General features: G+C 40.5%; 1 protein-coding gene across 1 annotated transcript in view; it reads right to left on the bottom strand.

The window, feature by feature from the left end:
- PPM1D (protein phosphatase, Mg2+/Mn2+ dependent 1D) overlaps positions 1–12075 on the bottom strand; it is a 64183-nt gene that overhangs the window by 8428 nt on the left and 43680 nt on the right. Inside the window, exons 4-5 of the mRNA XM_023204683.2 lie at positions 8732–8922; positions 1219–1461 (exon numbers count right to left, since the gene is read on the bottom strand). Of these exons, the coding sequence (XP_023060451.2) occupies positions 1219–1461; positions 8732–8922 (434 nt within the window). The remainder of the gene's footprint in view (positions 1–1218; positions 1462–8731; positions 8923–12075) is intronic.

The following is a 12075-nucleotide window of genomic DNA, read 5'->3' as shown; positions in this document are numbered from 1 at the left end:
AACCTTTTGTAAATGAAAATACTTCATTTTGGCTGGACCTGTAATCCCAGCACTTTGCGAGGCCAACGCGGGTGGATCACCTGAGGTCAGGAGTTCAAGACCAGCCTGGCTAACATGGTGAAACCCCATCTCCACTAAAAATACAAAAAATTAGCACGGCATAGTGGCGGGCAGCTGTAATCCCAGCTACTCGGGAGGCTGAGGCAGGAGAATCACCTGAACTTAGGAGGTGGAGGTTGCAGTGAGCCAAGATCGTGCCACTGCACTCTAGCCTGGGCAACAAGAGTGAAACTCTGTCTCAAAAACAAAAAAAGAAAAAGAAATGAAAAGATTCCATTTTATCTGGCCATATGTGGTTTTTGCCATATGTATGTAAAGTGAAAGAAAGCAAAGCAGTAATAACCCATTTCCAAGTATGGACTATAGGATTACAACCCCCAAAATTAAAGCCCTTGACACTTTAAAAAACTGCCTGAATAGATGACGTTAGATTTCGCTATATTTCCCATTTTAATGGTCAGTCTACTGAAAACACATTCTCAGAAAGCCAGGTTAGCCATACTATGTATTAAAGCAATTATCAATCAATATTGCTAATTTTTGGTGGGAAAAATTAGTATGAAAACACAACCAAGTATTTGAGTTCTTAGTAAATCAAAAAAGGAAAGTATGATATCTACTTAAAATTTGCTTATTTCAAAGCATATCTTAAACTCACTCAATATTAACGTGGATAAGAAATAGGAATAAAGTTTCTTAGACGAGTTGACAGACAACCAGTTGTAACGTCTGCTGTCCTCAGGTCCAGCTCAATTTTGATTCTCTATGACCTCGTTTAGACAGTTTAATCTCTCAGGCTTATTACTGATAAAATGAAATAATAACATTAGCTCTACTTCTGGGCAATGAGATTCAAATAAAATATATTTAAGTGCTTCACAAACTTCTAAATGCTTTAAAAATAATATTCATAACATTAGATGGCAAACGATAATATTCTTAAGAGCCCACAATCACCTTTTTATTAGTGCTGTACACATGGCTGGCATTCAGATTAGTATTGATATAAAGATGGCTCTCTGATAATAAGTTATACCACTTTCTTGAACCGAGTTCAAATCCAAAATGCTGTAAGAATTTAAAAATTATTTCCAGGTGACAGTAACCAAAGAACTGGTGACTATTAAAACATAGCTTAAAAACTATGGAACTATATACCTTGACTGGTGGTGTAGAACACGGGGAAGGAGTCATCACACAGGTTTCTTGACTATTATAGGAAGGGCTATCAGTCAGGTTCAGGTATAACTCATCTTCATTGGTAAAGTTTCCCTGATTGTCCACTTCTGGAGAGATGCAGATTACTATGGCACTAGTGTTATCTGCTCGGAGCATACGCTGCCTCCAGCGGCCCAATGCTCGATTCACAAGCATTTTGGCACAAGATTGTCCATGCTCACCCTGTATTCAAAAGAACAAGGAGAAGGAAAGTAACTCAGATTTAGCTGCCACAACATCTATATCAAATTAAATATTTGGTGTTCACTGTGGCCCAAAAAACCTCCCAAATTGTCTTTTTTTTTTGAGATGGAGTCTTGCTCTCTGTCACCCAGGCTGGAGAGCAGTGGCACGATCTTGGCTCACTGCAAGCTCCACCTCCCAGGTTCATGCCATTCTTCTGCCTCAGCCTCCCCAGTAGCTGGGACTACAGGCGCCCGCCACCACATCTGGCTAATTTTTTGTATTTTTAGTACAGATGGGGTTTCATCACGTTAGCCAGGATGGTCTCGATCTCCTGACTTCGTAATCCGCCTGCCTCCGCCTCCCAAAGTGCTGGGATTATAGGCGTGAGCCACTGCGCCCAGTCAAAGCTCCCAAATTTTCAAACGTTATCCCCAGTCTCCTTAGCTATGTTAAAATAGTACTTCTCTAAATTAAAAAAATACTAATAAAACAAGGTTTTATCCTGTCATCACATTTCACTATTTTTATTTTTATCAAGAAACTCAGCCTTCACTGTAACTTTAATTAGAAAATGTTGGGGAGGCTGAGGCAGGCGGATCACAAGGTCAGGAGATCCAGACCATCCTGGCAAACACTGTGAAACCCTGTCTCTACTAAAAACACAAAAAAATTAGCCGGGCGTGATGGTGGGCGCCTGTAGTACCAGCTACTTGGGAGGCTGAGGCAGGAGAATGGCATGAATCCGGGGGCGGAGCCTGAAGTGAGTGGAGATCACACCACCGCACACCAGCCTGAGCAACAGAGCGAGACTCTGTCAGAAAAGAAAAGGAAAAGGAAAAGAAAATAGAAAAGAAAAAAGAAAAGAAAAAGTTGGCCAGGTGCAATAGCTCATGCCTGTAATTCCAGCACTTTGGGAGGCTGAGGCGGGCGGATCATGAGGTCAGGAAATCGAGACCATCCTGGCTAACATGGTGAAACCCCGTGTCTACCTAAAAAAAAAAACAAAAAATTAACCGGGCGCGATGGCACGTGCCTATGGTCCCAGCTACTGGGGAGGCTGAGGCAGGAGAATCGCTTGAACCCAGGAGACAGAAGTTTCAGTGAGCCGAGATCACGCCACCGCATTCCAGCTTAGGCAACACAGCAAGACTCCATCTCCAAAAAAGAAAGAGAGAAAACAACAACAACAAAAAACAAAAACAAAAACAAAAAAGAAAAGAAAAGAAAAAGTTATAAAGAAGTTACTTAAAAAGAAAAGTAGCCAGGCACGGTGGCTCATGCCTGTAATCCCCGAACTTTGGGAGGTGGAGGCAGGTGGATTGCAAGATCAGGAGTTCAAGACCAGCCTGACCAATACGGTGAAACCCTGTCTCTACTAAAAATACAAAAATTAGCCAGGCATGGTGGCACGTGCCTGTAATCCCAGCTACTTGGGAGATTGAGGCAGGAGAATGGCATGAACCTGGGAGGTGGAGGTTGCAGTGAGCAGAGATCATGCCATGCGCTCCTGCCTGGGTGACAGAGCGAGACTCCATCTCAAAACAACAACAACAACAAAAAGTAAACATGAAGTTATTTAGAAAACATAATTCACAAACAAGACAATCAGGCATGGTAAAAAAAAAAAAAAAAAATCATTGCAAAGGGTCAAATTCCTCCCAAAATAAGAGATTCTGCAAATTGAAGACAATGACTCAACATAAAAATTGTCAAAGAATATAAACAAAATCCAGAGAAAAGGAAATATAAACAGCTCATATACACACACACACACACACATATATAGTCAATGTCACTCATATGAGGAAAACATAATACAGTAACTGCTTATAGAATAAAGAATAAATATATACCAATTGAACGAGTAAAGAAAACAAAAGTTTCAAAAGGATCTCATTTTATGCAAATAAATGTGGCTTCGAATAAAACTTCCAGTGCCATATATGAATTTGTAATCTGCTAAGTTTCACAGAATAGAAGTGAAAATGATGTACTCCAGGAAAGAAGCCTTTTTTTTTTTTTGAGACAGAGTTTTGCTCTTGTCACCCAGGTTGGAGTGCAATGGCACGACCTCTCACCACAACCTCCGCCTCCCAGGTTCAAGTGATTCTTCCGCCTCAGCTTCCCGAGTAGCTGGGATTACAGGCACCTGCCGCCATGCCCAGCTAATTTTTTTTTTTTTTTTTTTTTTTGTACTTTCAGTAGAGACAGGGTTTCACCACATTGGCCAGGCTGGTCTCAAACTCCTAACCTCAGGTGATCTGCCCACCTCGGCCTCCCAAAGTTCTGGGATTACAGGCATGAGCCGCTGCACCCCGCTGCCTACATGTATTAAAAGTACCCGTAGAAGCTGGGCGCCTGCCTCAGCCTCCCCAACATTTTCTAATTAAAATTATCACAGAATGGGATAAAACATCTGCAAACTATCCATCTGACAAGGAATTAACAACCACAATATTTAAGGAGCTCAAATCAGTAGCAACGAAACAAAACAAACCCCAAATAATCCAATTTTAAAATGGGCAAAAGATCTAAAACACATATTTCTCAAAAGACATACAAATGATTAACAAATAATGAAAAAAATGCTCAACATCACGAATCATCAGAGAAATGCAAATCAAAACCACAATGAGGTATCATCTCACGCCAGTTAAAATGGCTTGTATCAAAAAGATAGGCAACTACAGATGCTGGTGAGGATGTGCAGAAAGGGGAACCCTCAGTGTTAGTGGGAATGTAAATTAGTGCAGCCACTATGAAGAAGAGTATGAAGGTTCCTCAAAAAAAAGACAGAAGCAAACTACCATATGATCCAACAATTCCACTACTATACATATATCCAACAGAAAGAAAATCAATACACTGAAGGTGTATCTGCACTCCCATGTTTATTGCAGCACTATTCACAATAGTCCAAATACAGAATCATCCTACGTCAATTCCATTTAATACACGAATGGATAAAGAAAATGTGGTGTATATATATATATACACATATAATGAAATAGTACTTGGCCATAGAAAAGAATGAAATCCTGTCATTTGCAGCAACATGGATGGAACTGGAGATCATTATGCTAAATAAAATAATCCAGGCACAGAAAGACATGATCTCACTCATATGTGGCAGCTAAAAGAGAAGATCTCACAAAGACAGAGAGTAGAACTGTGGTTATGAGAAGTCAGGAAGGGTAGTAGGGAGGAAGGGATGAAGGATGGGAAAAAAGAATACAAATGTACAAATGTATTCATTACTTTTGAACTGTACACTTTCAAGTAGTACAAATGGTAAATTTCATATGTATAGTATACTCTGAATTTTTTAAAGTGTGTTTTAAAAATCTCTATTTTTAACTGTAGTTATGTCCACTCAAACTTTGTGTTTTCTTGAACTAGAAACAATCATGCCTTATTTGTCTTCTTAAAGGACTGCCCTTCTGGGTTTGTGAATCTCCCTAAATAATTAATTTCTGCTCTACTATTTTCATCCTCCTATTTTGAGGGGTTTTACTCTGATGTTCTTTTTTCTAACTCTCTGACTGGATCACTTAGACTGTTTTCTTCATGTAGAATACCATGAGCCTGGTGTTATGGATGCATCATTTTATGTGCCACAAAAGAAATAAAATACATTGTCGGCTGGGCGTGGTGGCTCACGCCTGTAATCCCAGCACTTTGGGAGGCCAAGGCAGGTGGATCATGAGGTCAGGAAATGGAGATCATCCTGGCCAACGTGGTGAAACCTCGTCTCTACTAAAATAAAAAAAATTAGCTGGGCCAGGCGCGGTGGCTCACGCCTGTAATCCCAGCACTTTGGGAGGCCGAGGCAGGCGGATCACGAGGTCAGGAGATCAAGATCATCCTGACTAACAAAGTGAAACCCCGTCTCTACTAAACATACAAAAAAAAAAATTAGCTGGGCATGGTGGTGGGCGCCTGTAGACCCAGCTACTTGGGAAGCTGAGGCAGGAGAATGGCGTGAACCTGGGAGGCGGAGCTTGCAGTGAGCCAAGATCATGCCACTGCACTTCAGCCTGGGGGACAGAGTGAGACTCCATCTCAAAAAAAAAAAAAAAAAAAAAAAAAAATTAGCCGGGCATGGTGGCACGTGCCTGTAGTCCCCGCTACTTGGGAGGCTGAGGCAGGGGAATCGCTTGAACCTAAGAGGCAGAGGTTGCAGCAAGCTGAGATTGCGCCACCGCACTCCAGCCTGGCGACAGAGCAAGACTCTGTCTCAAACAAAACAAAACACTGTTAATTGAACTATGATATACTATTTGTAAAAAGTGTTCCAATTTCAGAGATACTAAAAGAAAATATGCACCTCAGAATTGCTTAAAGGCAGCATTACTCTCTAATTCATGAATCTATCACATTCCCCACGGCACGTGGTTCATCACTCTCCAAACACCAGTTGACTGAGCCCTTACCTCTCACTTTTTCAGTGTGCCTGTTTCCATTCCCATCGATGCTCCATGAAAACAATTATATAAACCATTTTCCACTACTTTACCTGTATTTTTTTCCCTCAGCTCACTAGAATTCTGCTGACTTGAGTCCCCCTAATATTGTGTGCTCTTAAACCACACAGTCTCTCTAAGTGCATAAATTGCCACAATTTACACAACTCTTGTTAACTGTCAAATTAGTATTTCCAGGCTTCCTTCCCAAGTTTTTATTTTTAAAGAGATGAGGGTCTCACTATGTTGTCCAGGCTGGAGTGCAGTGGCTATTCACAAGCACAATCATAGTTCCCTACAGCCCTGAACTCCTGGGGTCAAGCAATCCTCCCACATCAGCCTCCTGAGTAGCTGGGACCATAGGAGCATGCCACCCCTCTCTCTCAAATATTTATAACTGCCTACTGAAGATATCTATCTAGATGAACCACAGGTACCTCCAACACAACATGCCTATGTCTGAAATAATTACCTTCCCCATCTCTCCCTAAATGATGTTTCTTCTTTATAACAGCTTACTAGTCACCAGAGTTAGAAATTTAGGTGTCATCATATTCTTCTTCCTTAAAAACATACGAGCTGTCGATTCTACTACTCATGTATTTCTTTGTGGGTTTGTTGTTGTTGTTGTTGTTTGTTCTGAGATAGAGTCTTGCTCTGATACCAGGCTGGAGTGCAGTGGCACGATCTCAGCTCACTGCAACCTCTGCCTCCGGGGTTCAAGCAATTCTCCTGCCTCAACCTCCCGAGTAACTGGGATTACAGGTGCGAGTCACCACGCCTCGCTAATTTTTGTATTTTTAGTAGAGATGGGGTTTCACCATGTTGGCCAGGCTGGTCTCAAACTCCTGATCTCAAGTGATCCACCTGCCTTGGCCTCCCAAAGTGCTGGGATTACAGGGTTGAGACACCGCGCCTGGCACACATGTATTTCTTTGTGTTTTTTCCAAAAGCCACTGCTGCTTAGATCAAGCCTGCAAAATTTCTTGCTCAAATATCACTCTCTTCCATGAAGCTTCCTATGCAATCTTGTGATATTTTCTATCGTCTCACTCTCCTAGGTCTCATAAGACTTGTTCTAATTATGTATTATACAGATGCTTCCTTCAATACTCATCTTAAAACACTTTAGGGTTCATAAATAGGTTCTTCCAACCCACTACAAACTGGCTTTTGTCTTTATGCCATTGAAATGATCTCTCTCAGATCATTACAGAATTCTAAATCCATTAGACAGAACAGTCTTTATGTTACTCTTTGGTACCTGATAATCTCCGACTAAATGCAACACACCAGGCCCTGAAACTATAAAACTGAATCAAGATGACTCTCACCTTAAAAGAACTCGTGATTTAATGGGATTGTTAGTTTTTTATATATTCTATTTATAATAATATGGTGAGTGCTGAGGAAGGACCATATTCTATTTACCTTTGCAATCCCTGTACCTAACACCTTGTGTTAGTTGAGTGAATGAATGGAGGCAATTTTTTTTTTTTTTTGAGACACAGTTTCATTGTTATTTCTCAGGCTGGAGTGCAACGGCATGATCTTGGCTCAGTGACACCTCTGCCTCCCAGGTTCAAGCGATTCTCCAGCCTCAGCCTCCTAAGTAGCTGGGACTATAGGCGAGTACCACCACACCCAGCTAATTCTGTATTTTTAATACAGGTGGGGTTTCACCATGTTGGCCAGGCTGGTCTCTTAACTCCTGACCTTGGGTGATCCACCCGTCTCAGCCTCCCAAAGTGCTGGGATTACAGGCGTGAGCTACTGCGCCCAGACTGAATGCAGGCAATTTAACAAAAATTCAATCAATTTGCCCCTCCTTCCACCTCAAAATACAGCTTTACTATTCCTCCCATCTGAGAGAAAGATCATCTTTTCTAAGGATAACCCATCTTTGGGTCTTTGATTCAAGATACTGCCATGTGCTCTGTTAGGAGATGATGATGAAAATGTTTTGAGATTAGGAGATGGGCATGGCACCATAGTAGTCCCAGCTGCTCAGGAAGCTGAGGTGAGAGGACTGCTTAAGCCTAGGAGTTCTAAACCAGCCTGGGCAATGTAATGAGACCTCATCTCTTGGGAGACAAAAAAAAAAAAAAAAAAGGTAGTAGAAGTAGTGGTGATGGAGGCCAGGCACAGTGGCTCATGCCTTAAATCCCAGCACTTTGTGGGGCCGAGGCAGGTGGATCACCTGAGGTCAGGAGTTCAAGACCTGCCTGGCCAACATGATGAAACCCCATCTACTAAAACTACAAAAAAATTAGCTGGGTGGGGTGGTACATGCCTGTAATCCCAGCTACTCGGGAGGCTGAGGTAGGAGGAGAATCGCTTGACGCTGGGAGGCGGAGGTTAGAGTGAGCTGAGAGCATGACACTGCATTCCAGCCTGGGTGACGGAGCGAGACTCTGTCTCAAAAAAAAAAAGAAGTAGTGGTGATGGCTGTACAACTTTGTGAACTACACTAAGAATCACTGAATTATATACCTTAAAAGGATAAATTTTATGGTATGTGAATTATATGTCATTTAAAAAAATAGGGAATTAGCAGTGTTCCACAGGCCAATTTATACTGAAGTCAGTGGTTGTGTGTTTTGTTATTAGGTTTCACTTATATATTTCTTGTCTCATTCCTCTAATGATTAGGAGCTACAAAGCCTATGTTTTACCCACTAGCAGATCCAGGCAAATGCAAAAATCTACCCAAGGTGAATGTCCTTAGTTCATATTCAAGATTCTCACAGAAGTACCAAAACAATGTTTAGACAACAATATCAAGTTATTGAATCACTTCTCACCATCAGGTATTTTTTCTCCTCTTGGTCCTGGCACATTGAGATGGCATCTTGTGGTGGAATCATATTCCAAAGCCCATCACTCCCCAATATAATATACTTGTGCTTCTGAGGGTCAAGAGTGTGGACACTTGTGTCCGGTTCAGGTGACACCACAAACTCACCACTGAAGAAATCATAGCTCCACAAATCACCTGGGGCAAGGGAGCAGAAAAAGCAAGAAGTATTACTTGAAAGCTAATAGTACAACAGCAACAGATTAAAAGAGAAAATCAACACAGTTCATCTCAATAGATGCAGAAAAGCGTCTGATAACATTCAAACTCCTTTCACGGTAAGATTTCCTAGCAAACTAAGAATAAAAGAGAACTCCCTTAACCTGATAAAGTATATCCACCAGAATTCTGTAATCAGCTTACTTAAAGGTAAAATGTTAAAAGTATTCCCTTTAAAATGTAGAAATAAGAAACTATGCCTTGTATCATTGTTTCTCTTCTAATACTATACTGAGTCCTTCCCAGCACAGAAAGATAATAAAAATAAAGGATATACAAAATGGAAAGGAGAAAATAATACTATTATTATTTGCAGATAATTTCATTTCTACATGGAAAACCAAAAAGAAATGATTACAATAGGAAAGTTTAGCAAAGTTGTTAAATACAAACTCAATATATAAGTCAACAGTATTTCTATATAATAGCAATACACAGAAAATATAAATTTTTAAATAATCTAATTTTAACAATGAACCAAATGTAAGGTACTTAGGAACAACTTTAACAAACGGTATACATGCCTGTTATGAAGATTATAGATTCTATTTTGAAACATTAAAAAGATAATCTAAATAAATGAAGAAACCAATCAGATTCATAGATAGGAATACTTATCATAATAAAGATGTCAATTCTTCCCAAAATAATCTACAAAGCCAATATAATTCAAAATCCCAAAAGGATTGTTGTAGAATTTGACAGGCTAAGCGCAAAGGGCCAGGAATAATCAAGATAATTTTGAAGAAAAAGGACAAGATGAGAACTTATCCTACAAACAGAAGTATCAATGGCTGTTTGCAAACTTCCTGTTAATCTCTAGATCAGTAAAGTACCTACATCAAAACTTACAGAACAAGTACCAGTCACTTGGAAGAAAATTCAAAATATAAAAACCAGCATTTTAATTCTCTTTACCAACCATATGACCAACCTTTGGAGAGCAACAGTTCTCTCTTTCACTGAGCTGGAAAAAGAAAGCTCTTACACATTTCTCCTTCTCCTTGATTATCTCCACATAAAAATAATGCCTAAACTTCTGCCTTTAAACCTATTAGATACAAACATCAAAATGCTCAAGAGAAAAGAACTTTCAGTCGACCTAAGCCATTAAAAAGATCAACAAAACTAAACGAGAAGAAAATAAAAATGATTTATAGAAACCATCTACTTTTCTGTAATACATAAGACAACATAAATGAAACAATATAAATTTTTCTTTTGTTTCCAATAAATGTGGAAGAGGAGACAGAAAGGAGAAAACATTAATTTCTGCCTCTTTTGTTTATTGTGAACTACTTAAGGGAAAGGCCTAAATTAAAAGCAAAAGATTTTCAGACAAGAGGTTAAACAATTTTTTTTTTTTTTTTTTTTTTTTGAGGCGGAGTCTTGCTCTGTCGCCCTGACTGGAGTGCAGTGGCCGGTTCTCAGCTCACTGCAATCTCCGCCTCCGGGGTTTACGCCATTCTCCTGCCTCAGCCTCCTGAGTAGCTGGGACTACAGGCGCCTGCCACCTCGCCCGGCTAGTTTTTGTATTTTTAGTAGAGACAGGGTTTCACCGTGTTAGCCAGGATGGTCTCGATGTCCTGACCTCGTGATCCGCCCGTCTCGGCCTCCCAAAGTGCTGGGATTACAGGCTTGAGCCACCGCGCCCGGCCTAAACAATTTTTGTCCCCTTTCAGTAGGTCTGTTTTTTTTTGTTAAACAAGAGGAAGAGCTTTGTCCTTTTCCTTATTTAAACTTCCTCACTAGCTCCCATCAGAAATACTGGCAATTCAAACATACTGGGAGTCCAAGGAAAGAATAATTCAAATCAATTACTCCCACTCAAAAGTAGCAAAATCATTGCTAACTGGACTCTTCAAAGAGCAATTCAGCCCTCTGAGCAGCAAAACAGAATACACGCAACCACTAAAAGTTAATTATAATCCAGATAAGCTCACAAAGACACACTTACCTCATTATACCAGCAAAACAAAGCTCCCTGGTTGACGAAATAATAAAAATGAACACGGAGACAGTGGCACAATCATGGCTCACTGCAGGATCGATCTCCTGGGCTCAAGTGATCCTCCTACGTCAACCTCTCAAGTAGCTGGGACTATAGGTGTGTACCAACAGGCCCAGCTAATTTATTTTTTGTAGAGATGGGGTTCCCACTATGTTGTCCAGGCTGGTCTCCAAGTCCTGGACTCAAGCAATCCTTCCACCTCAGTCCCCCAAAGTGGTGGGATTACAGGTATGAGCCATGGCACTGGGTCTGCCTTTTTATTTTATAATATTATGTAATACACCCACATGGTACGAAAACCAAAAGATACAAAAGGGTACATATACAGTGAAAATTCTCCTTTCTCATCACCGCCCTTCCAGTTTTCCCTGTAAGGACTATTATTATTATGTTCTTATCTTTCTGGAGATACCTATCTACCTACCTACCTACATATATATATGTGTGTGTGTATACACACACACCCACAGATATTTACATTGCTTTGGTGAAACCATCCTTTCAAGTTTCCAACTCTTTTACTGACAACTTCCAAATCACTAGTCTCCAATATCTTGCCAATATCTACTTCTTTTTTTTTTGAGATGGAGTTTCGCTCTTGTTGCCCAGGCTGGAGTGCAATGGCGTGATCTTGGCTCACTGCAACCTCCGCCTCCTGGTTTCAAGTGATTCTCCTGCCTCAGCCTCCCGAGTAGCTGGGATTACAGGCGCCCACCACTACACCTGGCTAATTTTTGTATTTTTATTAGAGACAGATTTCACCATGTTGGCTAGGCTGGTCTGGAACTCCTGACCTCAGGTGATCTATACTCCTAGACTTCCCAAAGTGCTGGAATTACAGGCATTAGCTACCACGCCCGACCTCAATCTCTCTTTCTCGATAAACCACAATACGTTTTCAGAAGAACAGATTGTTTCTTCTAACTTAAATTTTTAAACTCTGGGTTTTGACTAAGACATATGGTCTATTTCTATTTCTTTGATTTCTTTCATCATTTTGTAGTTTCCCGCATATAAATCTTAAACATAGTTTGTTACAATTATACCTAAGTATTTCATGG

This window comes from Piliocolobus tephrosceles, chromosome 16 (genome assembly GCF_002776525.5).
Source record: "Piliocolobus tephrosceles isolate RC106 chromosome 16, ASM277652v3, whole genome shotgun sequence".
NCBI classification, from domain to species: Eukaryota; Metazoa; Chordata; class Mammalia; order Primates; family Cercopithecidae; genus Piliocolobus; species Piliocolobus tephrosceles.
Note: the sequence above shows the minus strand (reverse complement) of the source record. Positions and strands in the feature narration are given on the sequence as shown.